Source organism: Falco biarmicus, chromosome 15, assembly GCF_023638135.1.
Source record: "Falco biarmicus isolate bFalBia1 chromosome 15, bFalBia1.pri, whole genome shotgun sequence".
NCBI classification, from domain to species: domain Eukaryota; kingdom Metazoa; phylum Chordata; class Aves; order Falconiformes; family Falconidae; genus Falco; species Falco biarmicus.
Window position 1 is genome coordinate 21,082,165 of NC_079302.1, and position 21,868 is coordinate 21,104,032.

The 21,868-nt window shown below is 47.1% G+C and overlaps 1 protein-coding gene across 7 annotated transcripts in view; it reads left to right on the forward strand.

Annotated features, from left to right (window-relative positions):
* NECAB2 (N-terminal EF-hand calcium binding protein 2) overlaps positions 1–21,868 on the forward strand; it is an 87,994-nt gene that overhangs the window by 34,120 nt on the left and 32,006 nt on the right. For all 7 annotated transcript variants that reach the window (XM_056360380.1, XM_056360383.1, XM_056360379.1 and 4 more), the window contains one exon: positions 11,343–11,451. In XM_056360380.1, coding sequence (XP_056216355.1) covers positions 11,343–11,451 — 109 coding nt within the window. The remainder of the gene's footprint in view (positions 1–11,342; positions 11,452–21,868) is intronic.

Consider the following 21,868-nt stretch of genomic DNA (forward strand, 5'->3'; position numbering starts at 1 on the left):
ATAAAATTAAGAGCAATTGTAATGGATTGAGCTGCTCTCTACGGGCAGCGCTGGAGACCCGCAGGAGCATCCCACGAAGAAGGACCGCTCTGGCTCTCATTTATACCATGTCCCGAAGCAAAGATTACCCCAAAAAAGAAGGTTTTGGAGGAGATTCAGCTGTTGGCAAAGGAGTTTCTCAAAGAGGGACCAGCAAACATGAGCAGTAATTTGGTTTAGAGCCTGAAACTTTTTTCAGTGGGAATTCTGAGAAAAAATACATTTGTGTTGCAAGAGATCAGCGTTGTAGGCTTCTGCCTGGGCTTCACAGTTCAGGGGATAAGATGAGAAAGTAAGTTATTAATTATGAGGGTTCTGATTTGCTATTCAAGGACCTGTTCAGTCCTGGCACAAGGAGCTGGATGTCCTCTGCGCTGCAAATGATAATGCGGCAGGGTAACTTTTTCTGCCTTCTGAGAATGCAAATGAGGTATCTGCTTTTCGAGTTAGTTTAATTTGCTGCCTTCATCTCCGCGCAGCTTGTTAGCCGAATGGAAAACTGTTGATGCTGCCAACGCAATCTGGATATTGTTTCATGGGACCAGAGAAAATGATGAGTTTGTAGAGCTCTAATCTGTGGTAATTTGCTGCTAATTTGTCAACAGTCGACAGCTCCAGCCACGATGCCATTGCCTTCCCCTTAGTGGTGGTGGCAAAAGGTCATCTATAGCAGTGCTTTTCCTCTGCTGCGAGCCCAGAATAATGCTTATTTTACAAGGGCAAAACAAATTCACAGTGTAACTGTTACCGGTGCCAGAAAGCAGGTGAGGTTTGAGACTTGCCCGTGGCTTGGTGGCTTGTTCCTGACCAGGGGAGACCCCTCTGTCCCACAGGGACCAGGTGCAGCCACTGCACTCCCTGGGCTGGTTTGGGCTCTTGCATGAAACCCTTCAATTAGGCTGAAATGTAACTTCTGCTATTGCAGATCAGGAAATCAAACAAGATGTTCCAGTTGCATTCATTGCAATTTTTTTAATGGAGCACTCTGCTTCCCTAGGAAGGCCCAGAGCTGAAACGCTGCCCATAGCTCCTGCCCAGGCTGTCCCTGGGAGTAGAGCAGCAGCAGCCCCCGTGGGGCAGCTCCCCGAGCAGCTGGACGCAGCACCGACTCTGCTGTTGCAGCCGGGCTGCATCCAGATTGAGCGTGGTGCTGCAAGCCCTGCCAAGCACAGCCTAAACCCCAGGGGGGGTCCTCTCCCTGCCTTGTCCTGGCCACACCAGGACCATGCTTTTGGGATGCAACACCATGCATTTTCATAATTTTTTCCTCTTTCGCTCAAACACCTCTTTCTTTCCCTTTTTGGAAGCCAGTGCTGGGTATAATGAGCTGAAAAAAGTGCAAACCCTACCCCAGCCCTCTGAAATACTCATCTGCACTTTAGAGGAGAAAAAGCAAGTGAGAATGACTGGCTAATGAGGAGCAGAGGAGGATTAGGGCTGTTTGGTGCCTGTTTCTGAGAAATCTGGATTTAATAGGCTATTGCAGATCCAGGGTGTTCTGGAGCTGGTAGCGTTGGCCTCTGCTTCAGCTTGATTGAAACTATCCAATATATCAACCCAGATGCACCTTTTTTTTTTTTTTTTTAATGTTTCTGCCCAAGTTTAATGATCAAGTTTGAAAACTTCTGTGCTGGCAGTCTGTCTGGAGCTGATGGTTCCCAAAGGTTTCAGCTAACGCATTCCCAGCTGGGGCACGGCGCAAAATCCCGTACGTTGCCTTTCTACATCTGCTTTCTGAGTTGTCCTCAAGCAGAAGCAGGGATGTTAGTTTGGTGGAGGAGGTCAGTATGATGCCAGTATCTTCCCTTCTTGCTCCTCAAGTGAAATCACACCCCAATTTGGACAATATCGTGGTTTTAGAAAAAGTGGCGATGTGCAGCCTTCCTCAGCAGGGTTGCTGTGGGTCTGCGACCCCACAGGGGGTCTCTGCTGTAGCCTGCTCTGCTGCAAGCACAGTTCCTGTGGTCCTCTTCCCTCCCTCATCCAAGAGCTGCCTGGTTTCCTGCTCTTTTGGGAGTGAGAGGGCCCTGTACAGCCTGCCATGTTTTTTAGGAACATGTGAGACGTTACTGTCAACAAGCAACGGTGTTTCCCCACATGATTTGAATGAAGGTGAAGAACCTGCTACCTAAAATGTTCTTCCTCCTCTCTTTCCTGTTCACCCTGGACATGCATCTGCTGCCGCTTTCCAAGGAGGCTGAGAGCTGGGTGAGCAAATCTGGATTTGCTGCTGGTCTCAATGCACAGAGCTGTGGGGCTCCTTGTCTTTGAGCTGTTCCCTAAACCCGTGGGATACGTAGTGCATCCGACAGCTGCCCCAGAGCTGCTGTGCCCACGCTGTGGCTGCTCCAGCTATTCCCTGGGCATATAAATTGTGCTCTCCTGGTCTGGCTGGGTGCAGGAGGGAGCTGTAATTTTCAGCAAAATTAAGCTTTTGGCTGCCCTCCCGGAGATGGAAATGGAGTGACCTGATGAGCTTCAGAAGTGCTATTTTGACTTGTCCCTGCAAAGGAACCCAGGGTTCCCTCTGCTGTGGAGGGTAGCAGTAGGTCAGGCATCGATGTACGTGTGTCATCTGTCCTCAGCCACCCTGGAGACAAGGGACTCTGCAATATGTTACCCGTGGTAGCTTCTCAGAGGCGTTTTGTTCAGATAAAGTGCAGGTAACGTGGAGTTCAGGAAGGCATGAGCTCCCTTAGGCCCCATCTCGTTGTTGCAGGAGACTTGAAGGAGAACACACTGAGTGCTGCTGTGGTTTTTCTTCTCTGCCCATCACCCCGAGCTTTCTGCCTTCCAGCAGAGCCAGTGTGATGCATCTGGAGAGGACCATGACACGGCAGCAGTAAGAGCTTTGCAGCAGCCTGAAAACATACGTAGCTTTTGATAAGCATGGGGGAGAATTGCAAAAATGTCTCCCAAAGAAACCCGCTCCTCTGCTTTGATGGTGACGGAGCTCAGTTCCAGATTTAAATCTCTCTCTGATTCCCAGGCCACCTCTATTGTGCATACAAAGAAATACTTAACCTTGAAGGGAATTATGTATAACACTGTGGTTTGCTGCTGCACAGAAGTTAACTCTTCCTTGCATAGGAAATGGCAGCTATACTATTTAATATTTCAATGGGTATCCAAATAAATACTGGGGCTTTGTCCCAGTATTTATTTTTGTGTATTTCTCATGGTTTGCTATACTTCCTGCGCAGAATCATTGTTTTTAGGGCACTATAGGGTGCAGGTTCTGTTCTATTTTAGCGAGGTCTCCTTGGGAGAATTTTGCCTTAAATAGAAGGAGGAAGTTTTGAAGTCAGGATTTACAGCTTTGGGATTGCTGGAGCACGGGTTGGTCTTGTGTTAATGACAAGCTGTGCTGTCTCTGTGTTTTATTTCCCTTTTAGATCAAACACTTAGAGAGGCTGTCAGTAGCTCATGTGCTTTGACTGCGGGTTCTGTAGCGAAGGGCTTGCTGGGGTTTTTGAAATGCAGCATTTCAGGAAGGTGAGTGAAGAAGGGATCTGCAACAAGGCAGTAGAGGCAAGAAACAGAAATTTTTGGGGTCAAATGGTAGGGATCAAAAGTTAATGACACTGCAGCCTCTTCTCTACATAAAATTTCCTCTAAACCAGAAAACTTAGTTTTGTACGACTGTATCTGCAATGTCATTGCGTGTAACGCCCGAAGAGTTCCACAAGAAAAAGAAGGTGGGAAGTGGGGAGGGAAGGTGCTGAAGGCATTTCAGTGGAGAAGGAAGACAATGTTTGGGACAACAGGGAAAGATGGGGCTCAGTAACGGGGGAGGGAGCAAGGCAGGTGTTTGAATGTGGAGAATCAAAGCCTTTGGGAGAAAGAACAGGGCTGTTTGGGTCAGGAGGTGCAAGCTTCCCAGGAACATGCTGCTCGCGCTTGTGTAACCCGCAGGGGAAACGGTCTGAACGGGCAAATAAATCAAAGGTGCTAAAAAGCTATGGTTGTTTAAAGTCAGCCAGCCATTTAATAGCACCCGATATAAAGGAGGCAGGCTGAGGCCAGTAAGATGAAAAATAACTGGGAGGCAGTGGCAGCTGTATGTCTGGAGCTAAGCTGGCTCTGCTGATGGCTGCAACAGCTTGGAAACGGAGATCTCCAGAGCGGGGAGAGGGAAGAAAGCAGGGAGAAGGTGTGTCCCCAGTTTCTTAATATTTCTTTATTTATTATATGCGATATATTCCTGGTATGGAGTCCTGGGTGCTGCTTTGTGCTACCATGCTGACTAGTGAATACCCGTGATGCGCATCCATCTGGGCTGCCTCCCGTTCGGCCCCTCTCGGCTGCCCAGGCTGGAGCTCAAGGGCAGGCATCGAGAGTGCAGGTATTGCCTCCTAACATGAGCTGTTTGTCAGGAGGTCACTTTTTGCAAGCCACGGCTTCTTTTCCTGAATGTTTTCCTGCTAGTCTGCCCCGAGCTAGACCAACGCGTTAATGTACAAAGTGTCCCGGGGGCCCGATCACCGTTGGTTTTCATGAATTATTACAGAGCAGCAACACGTGGAGGGGGCTGACTTGGTATTTTCCTTGTGCTGCTACAGATCTGAAGCAAATGTATGGAAATCAGCCCTTGACATTCGTTTTCTTTTTAAATTGCAAGAAAAGAGCTCTAATTAGTGAGAGAAAAATGTTCCCTCCTCCTGTTTTCTGTAGGAAAAAGGTGGATCGAGAAAACTTTGGGGACTAGTGGCACCTCTGAATCCTTTTCAAAATATTTGGGTATTTTTTGTTACAGCCTCTATTAAGCAGCAATTGCATTGAACCTGGCCAGGATATTTGCACCCTGGGGAAGTTTTCTCCCAACATTTTATTTATAAGGAACTAGGAATTTCTTTGGAATGCATTTCTAAATACCTGTGATAAAACATCCAGAGTCAATATATTAGGTGAGTGTGGAAAAAACCAACATTTAAATCAGCTCATTACAGCAGGGTGAGTATTATCTGGGAAACTGAAAAAAAAAATAGTGTCTTCAAAAAGACAGTGGGAGAAAATGTGCTATATCACTCCTGCATGTCTCCCTGCCTACCGGCCTACAGCTGATATCTATCTATAGCTGCTATGAAAAATTATTTCAAAATTACTTCTAATTCTAGGATGACAAAAGGCTTGATTTGATGATAAAAGCTGAGCAGGTTGGGGAAAAATCTGGCATGTTAAATGGACACTGCTGGATGGTGGGAATGAGGTGCAAGTTTCTGACTACAGGGGAAATCCCCAACTTTTCCCCAGGCCAAGTCCCACGGGGAAGATTGCCAGCATCGTCTGCTTGGTACATGCAGTATTACCCATCACCCTGGACAAGAACCAGGCTGTAAATCCTTTCTCAATGTCTTATGCTGACTGATGCGGTCATTTTGAAATGAAAGTCGCTTTCTCCCCATTTTTGATGGAAATGAAGAAGTTAACCCTGGCACAAAAAGGACCCTTGGTCCTGCTGTATCAGTGTCTGGCAAGGATTTTGCATGTGCACTGGTTCCAGCTGTACTACAAAACCCCATCATCCGCTGCAAAGCAGAAAGGAAAAAACCAAAATGGGCCAAATATTTTGTTTGATGAACTCTATGCTTTGATACAGGGAGATGTACATTCAAATTACCAAAGAAGAGCTGATCTTTATTACTGGGGTGAATGGCTTGGGGGGGATATTGCCTGGCTTCTTAAGAGATGTTCTTTCATTTGCTACGTGCAACTTACACCTCTGCGCGGCCTCGTCTGAGCACAGGAAGGAAAGATGTCCTGGAAAGATAAAAATCCCAAAAGTTTGGATTAACACTAGGCAAAAAGGCGAAGGTGATGCTGACAGCAGACCTGCACGTGGCATGTGCCTCTGGGTTGTAGAGCGCGTGCGGAGCCTGCCCCGGAGCGAGGGAGCTGCAGGGGGGTCACCGGCAGGAGACGGGAGACACCACCCCGAAACTGCGTTATTGGCAAGAAGACAAAGGAGGGGATCTTGCCCAGTACACAGAAGAGCATTTATCAGGTGTTTTCCAACGAGTTCAGCAAGCAAAATCCCAGCTCCTGAAGTTCAATCCCTGGCTTTGTCTGTATGGGAAACTGTCATCTTCTGTGCCAGCCTTTGCGTTTCAGTGCCAGCATCAGCCAGTCGGTCCCATCAGCAATCCCAGTTGGCATTAAGAAACGCACAGGAGCGTTTCAAAGAGAGATTATTAGCTGTGACAGAAACATTGATCTGTCTCTCAGGTTATCCGTGTGGATTGCCTGGAGTGGTGCCAACCCTGGTGAAAATGTCTGGGCTAGGCATTAGTTAACTTTTTTTTTTTAAAAAAAAGGTGATTTTGGAGTCATTCTGTAAATTCCTTTCACTATAAAATGACTATAATTGTAGTAATTTCATTTTTCTCGATGTGTGCTCCATGTCATCAGCAAAGACATGTGCAGGGGCTCCATGCCAGCGGCGATGGCACCATCCCTGTGAGGTGCCACCAGAACACGGGCTGTGCTTCTCACGCAGAGCTCCTGTGGCTTAGCAGCTTCAGCCGAAGCTGGGGGTGAATCACCAGGCCTGCGCCCAGCTAAGCCCAATTGCCCCCGAAATAACGCTGATACTGGAGTCAAAGTGGGAGGATGGGTCTCATCTGCCTGCCACGTGCGGGTGCCTTCGGGAGCAGGCTGGGAGCTGCGGTGACTGCACCCCCACTTCGGCCACTGTGAAGGTCCGTCACCCAGCAGGTCTATGGACCTGGACGTAATTTTTCCTAACAGCTCAGGACTGAAAGTTCAAGCCCATATCCTGCTTAATTGAAATGAATAAAGCTGCTCCCGCTGACTTCCCAGGGGCTGGATGAAGGGTCCAGGGTAGCAGGCACTCCGTGTTCTCGCTGGCTCATGTATTGGCACACACCCGCCCCAAAGAAAGAAGAAAAACATCCAGTTGTCATTTTTACTCAGAGGGCCACAATAAAATCCAATTTGCTTACCCGTAGCTCTGTTGGCGCTTGCCCACTGAGTGAGGCTTGAAGCGTTTTAGAGCTCATAGAGTAATAAAAATAAGTAATGAAAAATATTCATAATATAGCTAGGAAATATATGAGCAGTCTCAACCTGAGGTAATTGGAAATGGATTTAGCAGACTCAGGCTCAGAACAGTGACCTTATTTTGTAGATGCTTTAAGCTATTTGTATTGCTGAGTGAATTTCCAAGAACGCAGCCATCAGATTTCCTATATTTTGGATGATTTATGATCTTAGTTTGCTTTTTCCCCTGGCTGTGTTAGCGAGTGAGAACAGTCTGATTGTGTGAGGCAGGAGGCGTAAAAGCCGCCTCTGGACTCCTCAGATTTTCATGATGGCAAATGGAGCAATAATACAATCCCAGTTGGGGCTTTCTGGTCTTCTCTGTTATATCCTTCTCTCTTTAGTTAGTTTTAACTTTGATAACTCTGTTTGGCTGGTAATTTGCTTTGGTCTTTGCCTGTGATGGAATTATTTTTAAAAATGAGAATAAAATGAAGATAGCTTTTTCAGGAAGAAATGGTGGTGGGATGGCTGAGACCTGATTATCTCTTTTCTCAGCCCATCAGCGCCAATGTAGGCGATTCCTAGTTGGTGGCATTGGTCCTCGCTGCCAGCTTCGGTGTTGACTTCAAGTACTGGGTTTAATTGGGAGAGCGGGTGAGTAGGTGGAAGTAGGTTGCCTGCCTTTAACGTGGCCATCCAGATGAAGAAGTCACCAAGGTTTCTCTAGATTTTAAAAGTGATGGAAGCTCTATTTTGTTTAGTGAGATTTGGTGAGGAATCTCCATTTTTCTATTATCTTTCCTATTAAAAGTAGCTACCTAGGGTTGAAGTGCCCCCCAGACAAGCTGCTACGGGGAAGGGTATGGGTGAAGTTGAACCATCTGATTGATGCTGCCACTCCGGTATGATGACTGCCAGTTCATTTGGAGAACTCATATCTCTCAAGCCCAGGAGCTTTCAGCAAAAAGCAGGTTTCTGGAAGCCTTATCCGTTATTTGGCAAGTGCAGACACTTCTGCTTTCAGAAAAAGCTTGCTTTCCTGTGACTTTCCTGATAAGGCTGCTCCTGGAGCACAGCATCTCCATCAGCCCTTATCGCAGCACCCACTGGCAGGTTGACCCGGTGTCGGTTGTGGTCAATTCTCCTCGGCCAGGATTTTCTTACCAGTTTAATTTTAACTGCCAAATCCCAGCCCGGTCTGCTTCCTCTTATCGCCCGAGTTCCCCAAAGGCTTCCTTGCCTGCCGGGCTCCAGCAAGCCGTGGCTTTCAGGCTGTTTCACAATTATAGATATGCAGCTCAAGGATTATCTCGTTACTCTGGAAGGCTTTTGCTTTGTGTGTTTGCAGACAAGTATTCCAGCTTGTATTAAATAACGATCAGCTTTAAGCTGCCTGGTACTTTGTGGTGGTGTTTGTTGGGGGCTGAAAGTCTCGAGCATTGTTTACAAGTAAAATTCAGACTTTAATTCAAATTCCTGCCAGGGGTCAACTAGTTCTGTGGGGCTTCCAAACAGCAAAAATGAAATAAAATTTCCTGTCACCTCCTCGTTCTCTAGATCCTTTGCTCATCCTCTATTATGTTGGGCTGTTAAGTTCCAGCAAAAATTGGGGGCATGTTGGTTTTCAGCCACCTGACTTGTTACGGTGGTTAGTACCTGCCTCCCTGGTCTCACCTGCGGCTCCTGAGGCTGCGACACCGGGGTCAGAGCAGCATTTGGCGGGGGGCTGAAACACCGATGTGTCAGAGCCCACGGTGAAAATGTGGCTGGCATGCATTACTCAAAAGAAATCAAGCAAGGCTAAAATGAAAGAGACAGGTTCTAAGATATAAACTAAGTAGAGGGAAAAGATACTTCTTTTCTCCTTAAACTTAGAAACACTTTTGTGCCTTTCAGAGGTGAGAAAACTGTAAATTCAGATTAAAGGACTCTTCTGAAAAAAAAATCACTTCATTTTACAGTTTCTCTTTCCTAGTGAGTTGATTTATGTGACTTTCCCGGGAATTTAATTCTGCCTGCCTTCTATGTGGAAGGACAGTTTCGAGGTGAACAAGTGCTGATTTAAGGTTTACAGGGAAAGTGTACTGTGTATAAAGAACTGTTCGGCCCTCATGGAATAGAAATGCCATTATCCTTTTGATCTTGTTGCTTGCAGACATATATTCATTGCCAGTCAGGATGAGAAGAAACCAAACCTTGATCTTGGCTTGGATACTGCGTAAACAGGAGTGCTGGGGGGGAACTTCTCATCCAGTTGTGCAACATGCAGAAGTGGAGATGGATGGGGTGGATGGGGCTTTTGCTCTGGGCACAGTCTTTTTATCTGCTTCAGCAAAAGAGTGTCACCACCGGGTTAGCCTCCAGGTGACACTGGTGGGATGCTTCCAGCAAAAGTTAGGGGTGCTTTAGTTTTCTTTAGTTTCAGAAACAGAGGGCAGGTCTGGGACCCATCCTTTGAGCTGTGCATTGGTATTCTGCACCCTGCCTGCTGCAAAGAGCTCACGTTTGGGGGAAGGAACGCAGGAAAACAATATAGCAGCTGGGCGCATTGTGGTGCTCTGGAAACGATACCCTTTTCACCCAGTGTTGCTGCAGATTTTGTTCTCCTGCTGTGTTCCTTTTGTAATTGCCAATTAAATAGGCATCTTAGACCCCATTTATCACTGGTCTAAATTCGTCTGTGTCAGGGAAGAGAAACTGGGTTAGCATTTGGCAATGCGGGTATGTTTTAGGAACAGCAGACTGATTTAGTTTGGGGAAGAAATATTGATGTGCACGTGGTAAGTTGGCTAATTTTTGCTCTAGCATCATTTCCTGAAAGAGAAGCAACAGGGTTCATAATTGATTTGATTAAATAATAAATGGTACATTCTCCTACTGCAAAGTAGGCAGCCTTTCCAGTCTATGAATCTTCTGTGGGTACAAATGGAAAGACTCTAAATAATACGTGATCTGGGGTAGTTATTCCCCCCTAGGCACTGCTGCACACCAGAGCAGTGTCAGTGGCTCAAATGTGAAACTAGAGGTAAATTAATTTCTTTAAAGTTTCGTTTGTCTCCCTCCTGTTACTTTATTGCTGAACTTCACAGGAGCTTTCTCCAGACTTTCTCGCTTCCAGCTGTGGTTTTAAAGACGTGCTGTACCTGTCCACAGCGCACAAAGGCTCCAGATTTAGCAGCTGAGTGTGAGCCTTTGTCACATCACCAGCAAAAGTTGCAAAGGAGTCCTGATATCCCCTTGTGTATTGATTTCATAATTCTTTTCTTTCTGGGTCATTTGAGTAGGCTGTAATAATGCCACTATTAAAATAATACTGGGGCCAATATATAAAATAACATGCAAAGTGTAAGGCCAGATTTTCCAACCTGCATGTTGTTTTTCCATCCACGAGCTGAGTCCAGAGGCACTTCCCAATAGGCACTGACTATCTGCAGGGCTTCTTGGTGCAGTTGGAGGTGAGGCTGCTGAAGTGCCAGTGAACTTCTGGCCAGAGCTGGTATCAAAATAAATGTTTAAGGATGAGCTTGGAGCTTACCGCTGAAATGATAACAAGTTCCACTCTAGGTGCCCAGGAGAACATAATTAAACCTCTGTCTTGTGACTCCTTCGTAGGCTGGTGGGTTTGCCAGAAGGCAGGCAGCAAGCTGTAGCCCGTATGGCCAGGCAGATGGATTTTGTGCGTCATCAGGTCCCTTCAGAAGTAAAAGCACAACATTAAGGTGACACAGCCCTTGTATGTTTAAACAGTTGGCAACTGAAGCAAGATGTATCATGTTATGCTTGATAGCTGCTGTTTTGCGTTTCTGTCCAGAGCTGGGCCGTGCACTGCGTTGGAAAAGACGTTGGATAGAGATGGCAAAAGATATTGCTGGGTCTGTTGTTAATTCCAGCCCTGGGTCTTTTCCTATCTGTTATATGTCCATTAATGAGCATCCTCCCTCATTTGAACATAGGGTAGACAAAACGGTCCATAATTTCTTAATGTTTTAAGTTTTAGGATGAAGCTTGCAGGCTTTTCCGCTTTAGGCTTGAGTCATGCTTTGGGTTAATAGCCCAGCTGGTCACTAATGGCCAGTGCATCCATACCCAGGAGCAACATGCCTTCACCTGGCTCCAGTGCTTCCAGAGCTGCCCGGTCCCACCCTGTGGCCAGTGAGATCTTCACTGGTTGAGGGCCAGTTCTGCAGAAGCACTTGGAGATAATGTTGGTCGGATTCTTGAAATCTGAATATAACTCTCGATTTTCAGTCTTGCCCCTCACCTTGCCAGTTCCCTAACGGCGGCTGTGTTGCTGTTTGCAGATGATGGGAAGCTGTCCCTGGAGGAGTTCCAGGCCTTCTTTTCCGATGGGACGCTCAATGAAGAAGAACTTGAGAAGCTCTTTCATACCATTGACTCGGACAACACCAAGTAAGTTCCCCATGCTGACGCCTGTTTCACAGAGTCTTTGGATCGCGGCGTTAGTGTGCAGCAGCCGTGCTGCTCCGGAGAGCTGAGCTCTGCAGGAGCCCCAGAGGTGCAGCTTGCTTTGCAAAACTTTGCAGAATCTCCATTTTTGCTTGGTTTGTATCTCGTTGTGACGGCCGCTATGACTTCTTTTGCATTGGTGGTTTTTTTTCTAGGCCATTTGCTTTAATGCAACCTGATCTTCATGGCATCTGAAATGATACTTAATTTTACCCATGAGGGCATTTAAATGGCCCTTCAGCTTTTCCACTTTGTCTAAACGGTTTGCTGTGCTGTAAAAGGCAACTGTGTGAAGCTCTGTAAATGTAGTTCTACCCAGTTATTTTCACCGCAACAAACGAGAATGATTTATGGTCTTTTTGTGATGCCTCTGTATCCCTTCACTTGGACCATGCCTGCTTCACCTCCCATTCAAAATATCCCCTGGAAAGCAGTGATTGCTCTAGCACAGAACAGAAACAAGCCCCCTTCTCTTCAAAGGGAAGTTCAGCTGCACAGGGGCCAGCCCAAGCCCTGCAGCCACTGCTGTATGTGCTTTGCCTCTGCTCCGAGCCCAGCAGCCTGATGTGGCTGTGCTTCTGCCCGCACACAGCCGGGGCAAGGGGACGGACCCGCCAGCAGTGCTGCACGCTCTGTGTCACCGCTGCAACAGAAGCGGGGGGAAATGATGGCAGAGGAGGGCTCCAGGCGTGCTTTGGTTTGACATTACATCAAAGCTGAAGTTAAATACAGCACCTGACTGCTCTTGCTAAGAATCAAGCTTTTGCAGGCTGTGTCAAGCCATCAAATTAAAGTGACAATCTCGTTAACAGCTGATGTTTCCTTCCCCTCTGTCTGCCTTTCCCATCTCTCCCTCTGTTCCCCCTCTGCCCACCTTTGCCTTTGGTGGAGGCTGAGGTGTTTGTGAGCCCGGCAAGTGCCTGGCACTGGCAGTGTTTGACATAGGCACAAAGCCGCGGGGTCCAGGGGACCCCAGTGGGATCCCGCCTGCCAGCAGGTAGTGATGGTGCTGGGCACTGGCACAAAGGACACATCCCACTGGTGGGTTTTCTCTTTCCAAGAGGACTCCATCTTCAAAAGCCTGAGTAGTTTAGGCTGTTTGGAAATGCAAATGAAAGCCAGCTTTGAAACATATTCCAGTGTGACTCCTATTCCTCTGGAGAGAAAAAAGATCTGTCCAAAAAGCAGATAAAAAGAGAATCCCATTTCAAATGAAAAGTCTTGCAGCAAGTGCTTAAAAAAATAATAGTCTGGTTAATTACGAAGCCTTCCGGCAGCAGGTGGATGGAGTCTTGCCTGTGTGAGAGGTGCATGCTTTGCCACCCATCCAAAAGATCCCCTGGAAAGCAGTGATGGCTCTAGAGTGCACTGGCACCGAAGCAGCAGGTGTAAAACTCATGAACCCGGTCCAGAGGTGGCTGCTGCAAGCAAAGTACACGTGAGGTTTCTCCAAATCCCGTCTTTCCAATGTGTGTGCTTCCCAAAGTTTATTCTGAGGTCAGAAATGCCACAAAGACCAGGTTGGTATATACTCTGCACTGAATCAAAGGAACTTTAGTGATCTTGTTACTAAAATTAGCTGGGAATGACCCATCCCTTCTAGTGGTTCCCCTTCAATAGACACTAGATGCTGGCTTACGGTGGGTGTATTTATTGAGCTCCAGGTGATGCTCCGAGGTGGGTCTCCATAGACTCCGGGGCTCTCTGCCTCTGTTCTGAAATAATTCATAGCATTGTCTGAGCTTATCAACTTTCATCTGGCCTTTGAAAGGACGCAGATGGTTGTTGTGTAAACCAGGGGGTGTGGGGGTCAGGGTATGGAGGTTTCTTCTGGCCCTCTTGAAATGGGAAATTGGATTGCAGCCCACTTTTGGCGTGGGGGTTGTGGAGAATCTGCAGCTTGCTCCGAGCCTTAGCAAGGGATGTCTTCTAAACTGAACAGAGAGAAGATGTGCCATCGCTAAATGTCACGCAACAGTGCTGCCGGCAAGAGGGGCCTTGCTGAGCAGCTCCCGAGAGTGGCAAGAGTTCCCACAATTTGGACGTATTTTTCTTTTTCCGAGCTGGCTTGATGCAGTCATCAATACCCGTTAGGGACCGATGCTTGTACAGAGCCGTGTAGCATCTGCTGTTCTTGGCTGGAAGGAAAAGCAATGAGTTGGTCACCCTTCCAAGTTAAATCCTTGCATGAAGTTGGCACTCGCTTATTGATTTGGAAAGCGTAGACACCTACAGCAAATTTACCAAGTTGGGGGAAGAAAATACTCCTTAGGGTTTTTTATCTGCAAGAGCTCTCTCAGTCTCCAGAAAACCTATTCCAGAGCTGGGCTTCTTTCTGCAAAAGTGCTTTTCGCTGTGAAACGAGCAGTTTGCTTGACTGCAGTCTTGCATCTAGTGCAGTCCTTCAGGTGGTGCATGCGCTCTCCACCTTGCCCTGCCCTTTGTTCGTCACCCAGTGCATCGGCGGCTTTCGGGGAGGTTGGGCAGGGGGGATGCTGCCTCCAGCCCCTGCCTGCCCAAGCACCAGGGTTGCAGTTTTGAGTGGTGCTGCTTCCACCAAGTAAGAGGAGTGGAGTGGAGCTTTCATTTTCCCTTTTACAGGGGAACATAGGAACAATATTCAATTTAGCTTTCCAAAATGCTTTTATTTTTATTAACAATATTAACTTTAGCTTTCCAAAATTATTTGCTCTTTGATAGGAGTTTATTTTTAAGGCTGTTTTTTGATATTCCATTTTACCTCTGTGTTTTTTTCATATGGCCCATCATGTTTGTGTAGTGTGCAAAACAAAGTTTGCTGTTGAAATTACATTACAGCTAGAGCAGAAAACAAAGAAAATTATGTTCCTGCTGATTATTAGTAGCTGCTGTTACCAGCCCAATTACAAAATGTTGATTCAATTTCCTGGAGTATTTTTAGGAGCAGGGAACTGCCTTACTGAAGTAGATTCTCGAGTTGCTTTAGTGGGAAGACAGTGGAAAGGAGAAAAGTGGAGCAGGGGACTGGGAAGATGAAGTTGGTTGCAGATGCAGGAGTAGCTGGGCTGCTGCGGGGAGTCAGTGGTGATGTGCCAAGGCTGGAGGAGCGCGTGCTTCTCTCTCGGGCATCACAGTCCCTCAGTGAAACACCTCATTTGTGGTGAGGAGGGTGCTGAACTGAGATACCCCAGTATAGCCTGGGGGCATTAATGAGTCTCATTCTTTCTTCTGGACTGCTTAGGAAGTATTTCTAGGAGGTTAGGGATGTGGTGTGGTGGGCATGGGCTCCAAACACTCTCCACGGGGTTTTATTACTGGGTATCTCCACAAAAGAACCTGCCATCCATGGTTTGAGTCCCATCGTCACTGGTTATTTCATCTGGCAGCAGGAACGTGCAAAATCTGCCACGTATTTCACTTGTTTTTTGGCAAAATTATATTCATAAACCTGCTGTTGCTTAAAAATTATGATCAAGTGGCATCTTGTTCTCCATTGCTCACTCTGGCTGCCCTCCTTCCCTCCTCCCAACTGAAGCAGGAGGCAACAGCAAGATGTTGCTATGTGGTTTGTCACTATTGGGTTTAGCTGCTATTTCAGGAGGTTTCAGCAGTGCTTTATGGGGAGCTGCCTGAAGTTTAATGGGGAGGTAATGATATGTTACTATTAATGTCAATGCTACTGGAACTGCAAAAATTATATGTGTGCTATATAGACACACAAATTTATATATATGTGTGTATATATATATGTATGGTTTAGTGGCAGAACAGGGCTTTAGAAAGCATCAGATTGATGTTCACCTGGGAAACCCTGTTATATTTTCTTACTTTTTCTAATGAGATATATTGATTTTAAAAAGTCATTGCAAATGGAAAGTCAAACAAGTTTTAAAAACATGACTGTGATACTGGATGAAACTTGCTTTGCCTGACCCACAGTTCCCATCTTCTCCCAGCTCCCTGGGCCAGTGCTCACACCCACTCTGCATCCCCTCGGCAGGAAAGAACACCTCTCGGTCCTTGTGAAAGCAAGGAGGAGGTCAGATGTGGCTGCTGGCCAAACAGATTTAATAATGGCAGAGGATTTTAAGAAGTCTTTTTCTCTCTTGTACATGTTTTGTAGCTGCAGAGGACAGCCCTTTGGGGAGAGATCTGCTCGCTGGAGCAGGACTTCTCTGATGAGCTGTATAGGTCCATTCACAAGGAGCCAAGAACATGGCATTAGCATTCTGCTGCTCTGTCGTTTGTTATCTCTTCGTTAGGCTTATAGCTATTCTTTTAATTACTTTATCTGCACAGACACATCCCCCCACAAGTGAGCTCTTGTCTCCAGTGGCAAACACTAGAAAAGGTTGGAATGTGCATGTAGGACAATTAAGAGAAGCGGTATCTCTTCTCAGAAGCCCTTCACAGCTTTCCCAGAATGTCATTTCTGCCAGAGGACTGTGACAAATGGAGAACTGAGGACGATCAGGCTCGTGCCGCCTTCAGCAGCGAGCCACCTCCTGCCTGTCGTGGTGGCGGATGGATGGGAAAATTGGTCTGGTACCTTTGGATGCTGAACAATGTCCTTCTTGGGAACATGGAGCCACCTTCCCTGACCCCTCAGCTGCTCAGCTGCCACAGGGAGATGTACTATAGGTCAGAGTTATCTGGGGGCACTTTGGGATGCAGGGATGTAGTAGGGTATGGTCAGGGCAGCTACCAACCCAAGTGCTGTGTATGACCCCAGAGCTAGGGGAGGCACGGTGGCACCTGAAGCAGGTAACAATGCTGATGAGCTTCTCTGCCTTGTGCTAATTAGTCCTGCTGTGAAGCAGCGGTCAGCCTGGTGAGCGCTGTGCTGGCACAGCCATGCTGCTCCCCGTGGTGGGTTCAGCTCCAGCTTTCCAAGAGCCCTGCAATGCTGGCATGGACAGGGTGGGAGTTTTGGGCTGCCCCTGCTTTTGCAGGGAGATGGAGCATACCTGCCCTGTGCTGGGTGTTTAACGGCTGCAAGCTGAGCTGTCACTGGGCACAGCCTGCAGCCTGGCAAAGCGATGCTGGCTGAGATGGGTCCAGCCTTGGGCTGGCACCATGGGGCAGCTGCTCCTCAGGGACCGGCTGCGAGTGCCTCTTCCTCCAGGTTGATGGAAGCGGAGCAAACGAGGAGGGACAAGTCTGTATTTCACCGGCTGTTACTAGTGCAGGAGAAGCTGTGAAGATCCTGTTAGTGCTAATGAGGGATACGAGCAGGAGTGAGCTGTCTCCTGCAGTTGTGACTTGCTGGTTACGCTGTCGAGTGGGAGGCAGGCAGGCAGAGCATCGGTGCCAGTGCCGAGGCCTCTAAGGAGAAGGAGGGAGCACAGCAGCATGTGCCTTTCCTGGCCTGCCTCCCCAGCCCCCTTCCTCCTCTTCTAAGTCATCTGGAAAAACATCCCCCCAGCTCATGTCTGATTTCTACCCTCTTCAGACATCACCAGGGCATTTGCTGGGCCAGAAGTTCTGGGAATTGGGCTGATAGCCTGCATAGGTGAATTTTGTTTCTCCGTTACTTTGATTGTATCGATACCCAGAGAATAAAATCAGTTTATGTGCTAACACTCAGGTCCTGTGGCTATGGAGCTCAATGCTCTGCAATGGTGACCAGCATCCAAAGAGCGGGAGGAGATGCTGCAGGGTGCTGCTGGTGTGGTTGGGGGTTCGGGCTGAGGCTGTACCTCACAAAAGCAGCCACAGGAGGATGTCTCGGTAGCAGCAGATGGTACCTTGAACTCTGAAAACTCCTGGTTTGGTGTTCTATAACAGCAATGTGGCATTTTGGTGGGGTTAAAAAAAGGCAAAGGAGCTTAGAACCTGTTGCTGAATGTTAAACAAGGAATAGCTTGCAAGGAAGCTTGATGCATGCAAGCTAATGTTGCACCTCGTGTTTCAGCTGATAACCTGGGCAGAAATGGAGCTTCACATCATCACAAGTGAACATGAGGTTCTCTGCACCTTTTTCCAGCACACAGCCCTGCTCCAGACCTGGACTCCACCAGCACCCTCGATCAGGCAGCAGCCTGCTGCCCTACTCCAGTACTTATTTTCCTCCAGTGGAAAAGGTCTGTTGTTACCACTTTGGATGCGGCAGTGCCCCTGGGCGCACCCTCCAAGATGCTTTGTCTTCCCACAACCTATATCAGGTCTGGTGTCCTTTGGGGTGAGGAGACTCCACCTGGTAGAGCCCACCATGGGCAGGGAGACTGCAGCAGCAGTGCTCTGCTGCCCATGCTTTTCTCCAGGTTTCTGCAGTCCCGTCCTCTCAAATTTGAACAGAAAGTACTTCCACTTCTTGGGTGCAAGGAACAATGATGGTTATGATTGAGTATTTTTTTTCCTGTTTTGTCTCTCCCTCCATAATCTTGGCTATTTGCATTGCAAACCTGATTCAGTGGAGTGCCGGATTCGTCTGGGAGCCCAAGCCCACACTGTGGAGATGGATGTGCCCATTGAAACCAACTTAATTTTTGAATATTGAATGTTCTCAATTAGCTCCCTGCGAAACAAACTACGGATGGTATAATCAGCTGAGATTTTGATTAACTGATTCAAGAGACAGTTCTTGTCTCTTATGAAAGGGACAAAATGATTGCGCAAAAATTACATGTCTGGCTCTAATTTCTGGCTCTTGAGACCGTGGGCATTTGGTGGATTTTGTTCCTTTTGTTTGCGTGAAAGATGGTTTTTGAGTCCTAGCTTATTCTTCTATGTGCCGACATGTCACTTAAACTGCACTGGCTTCACTTCTCATTTAAGTGAAGAAATGCTTGCTGCCAAAGCTGGTGCTCAGTAGCTGCGTGCTGATAGAGCTGCAAAACATCTCAGGCTCACCAAAGAAAAGGGGCTTTTAAAACAAATCAGTAGCTGGGAAAAATCAGAAAAGCTGAAGAAACCGCACAGAACCTCGTTGAACACAAACATTTGAGAATATTTTTCTATTTCTAATCATATTTCCCAGGTGTTTTCCCAGGCAGCCTCCCTGCGGGGTCCCTGGAGGGAGCCTGTTTAATCTGGCAGCAAGGCAGATTGAAGCTGGGAGCAGCAGGCTGGTGTTTACTGTGGAGGTCAAGGATCAGGGAGGGTTCATCTGTGCAAACGGAGCGGAGAAGTATCACATTGGTGGGTTTTCTAGCTGGGACTGGGGCTCGGCAGCTTATTTTTTGGATTGGACAGGGCTGTTGTGTGTCAGACGTTTTCTTTTCTTGGGAATGGATAGATACCAACATCTTGCATTAAAACCATAAAAGTGACTAAGATATTTAACTCTAACCAGCTACTTGTGTTTGAGCCACGTAGGCATTCAAAAAGGATGTAGTTTTTTGTTTAAGCTCCAGTTTTACAAATCTGTCTGTGTGTTTTTTCTGAACAAGTGTGCGTAGGACACCACCGTCAAGCAGCATATGTGTCCAGCTGCTGCTCGGTAGGCAGCGCAGGCTGTCTGCCTTGGGAATGAATCTGGGGAGAGGGGTTTTCAGATCATTTTTGCAATGGCAGGAGAAGAGAATGCATGAGAAATAAAGATATCGGGGAAAATACAGGCAACAGAGTACAGGGATTTCTGGTTTTACTATCCTTTTTACTAGTTCCCTGCTAGTTTTGTGGAACAATATCCAAACCTGCATGGTTGTGCTCTGATTTCTTTCTCTCCTGCATACAACTTTGGTGATAACCAAGATACCTGCAAAATCTAAGGAAGAGGAAGCTGATTTAATTTTAGCTCGTGTTCTCAATGTCTTGCCATTTGCTTCTGGCAATTAGCAAATCATTCAGCTGAGCTCTGAATAATTAGGTTTTTTCCCTGTCTGTTTTGCAGTTCAATATTAGAGAGATTACAAATGGAAATCAGATCCAGCCAGGCTTCCATATTAAGTAGAAATAGGCAAAATGTTAAATGTTCATTCATCAAAAAAGGCCATTTCTGACTGACTCATACTCTTGGCAGTTTGTGCAAAAAAACCTGAGACGCCCTCCCCTCCACCCCAAAAGAAGGAATGTTTATTTGGTTTAATGGTTCGCTTTGAAAATTGAGCTAAGAGGAATAATGAGAGGTTTAAAACATGCATAAGTGACTTCTTTTGATGGAAAAGAGAGGGCCAAGAAGTGGAGGGAAGTTTGTTTCTATGAAAAAACAGCTGAAGTATCGCCTTGCTGGGAGCCAGGGAGCGTTATTGATGCCATTAACCTGCCCCTGCGAAGGTGACAGAGCCAAGGGACACTGTGATTTCTCGTCCAGGGAGGACGAGGGCACCAGCACCCCAGCACAGCAGGGCAAGTGCATTCAGTCAAACAGATGCAGATAGCTCTCCCCTGGGTAACTCAGCCTGCAGGGACCAGCATGGTACCGCTCCAAAGTCCAGGCACTGGAATTATGCATACATTAATCTTTTCCACCTTTATAACCAGTTTATCACCACATTTACCCACCTCTCTTGTTCTTGTCCCTGTGGCACTGGGCACTGAAGAGCAGTGTTGCCTTTTCCAGTGCCCTCAGGTTCCCTGCAGAGGTGTTTGGCGGGGAGGATGACCTGAGCCCCTCCAGTGGTCGCTCGGCATCATGACTAGGAGAAGAGATGCTGCATCAACACCAGCGAGTGGTACCTGGTGGCTGCCCAGGTGGCCACCACTCTTGCTTTCGGCGTGTGGCACTGTAGGATTGCTCCCTCTGTGCTGGGTGTGCACAAAGCAGTCCTGGCTGAATGCTGATGAGGCTTTAACGTGCCTGTGGGTGTTGTTGGCTGTTAACAAAGCAGCTGGGGAAATATTCTTGAACAGGCCAGACTGGGAAAACGCTCATGGGTTCAAAGGCTGAGTGGTGGACGGGAGCTTATCTGGGCAGCTTCTGTTTCTTTGGTTTTTAAAGCACTTTATTGAGCACTCCACAGCAAGGGGACTACGTTGTGATTTTGTAAACGAGCATCACATGTTGAAACCTTTCTTTTCCTTCCTATTTTTTTAATATATTTTTCTACGAACAAAGGACCCCTATTACACAAACCTGAAATAGTTACAGGAGCTATCCCAGTAATACAGTTGATGCTACAGAGCAGTCCAAGTGCATCACAAACAGCTGGTATTTAACAGTCTGTCTTGAGGCTGATCAGTTTGAACAAGCCTGACAGCAAAATTGATGCCTTGTTAACTCAGGTGCAACTGCTGTATTTACTGTTTATCAAATGCATGCGTGAGATGAAGAGCTCTGTTTACGAGAGGGCTGTGATGCAGGATGCAGGCTGAAGATCCTGGACCAGGGTGCCAACATTAAATAATAAATTCTCTCAATGCAACATGATGAAAATATCACAAAAATTCATGCTGTGTTTCCAAAGGTGGGCTGGTGGAAATACCCCGAGAGCAAAGGGGTCGCCTGTGCTGGCCGTGGTGTGTTCAGCCTGTCTTTCCAAGGATTATAGTCCCAGTTTTGCCTGGCACTCTCTGAGGATAAACTAAAGGAGAGCTGATATAACCCAGTGTGTATATAATAACCAGCAGCTCAATAAATGTCTCTTTTATTTAAGGTGGTGACTGTGCTCGGGAACTAACTGTTGGATTAAGTTTAGTAAATCGGTGTGCTGCACTGATATATTTTTGAGGATACCAACTGCACTGTAAACAGGCATTTTATTGTGCTGTCATCGTTTGGAGTTTTTATGAGCTTTTCAAGAGATTTTTCTTTTGTGAGTGGTTAGAGGTTCTGGCTACCTGTGATAAAGCAGAGAGAAAATGTTGATTATTTTTAATACAGTGTGAAAGAGTTTTACAAGATGCAAAGGGATGCAAGAGGAGCATTCCTTAATCACCCCAAATTTTCTTCCATCGGCAGAAACTTCACCAATTTTTGCTCTTAAAATGCAGATCCTGGGTGGCTCAGTTGGTTTTGGAGGGGGAAAGAATCCCCTTGCCCATACTTGAGATGCAGGAAGCTGTGGTGCCTGCGGGGCAGCTGTGGGCAGCGAGGTGCCGTGCTTTGCAGAGGGCGAGCAGGGAGAGCAGCGGTCTCCACAGAGAGTTTGGGGATTTGGTTTCATGGTCAGTACTTTGCAGACAGTTACACCTATATGCTGCATTTTTTATGTTAATTTATAGAAGTGGTAGGGCAGGAAGGGCAGAGCCTCAGTGATGCTGAGCCCAGGTCACTGGTGGTACCCAGACCCCCAGCTCCAGAGCTGTGTGACAAAGCAAGAGGGTCTGTCACCGCCTGCTGGCCTGCAATGCCATGTTGCAGTTGCTGATGAATGAACAAACAAATGCTGGTGCTCCGCAGGTGCCAGTTTATTGCCCCTGCCTTTTTTTAAAGTGACATTTCTCTTTCAACTAATGAGAGCCTAGGCTCTTAGAAAAAAGCACGTTTTCCAACAGCATC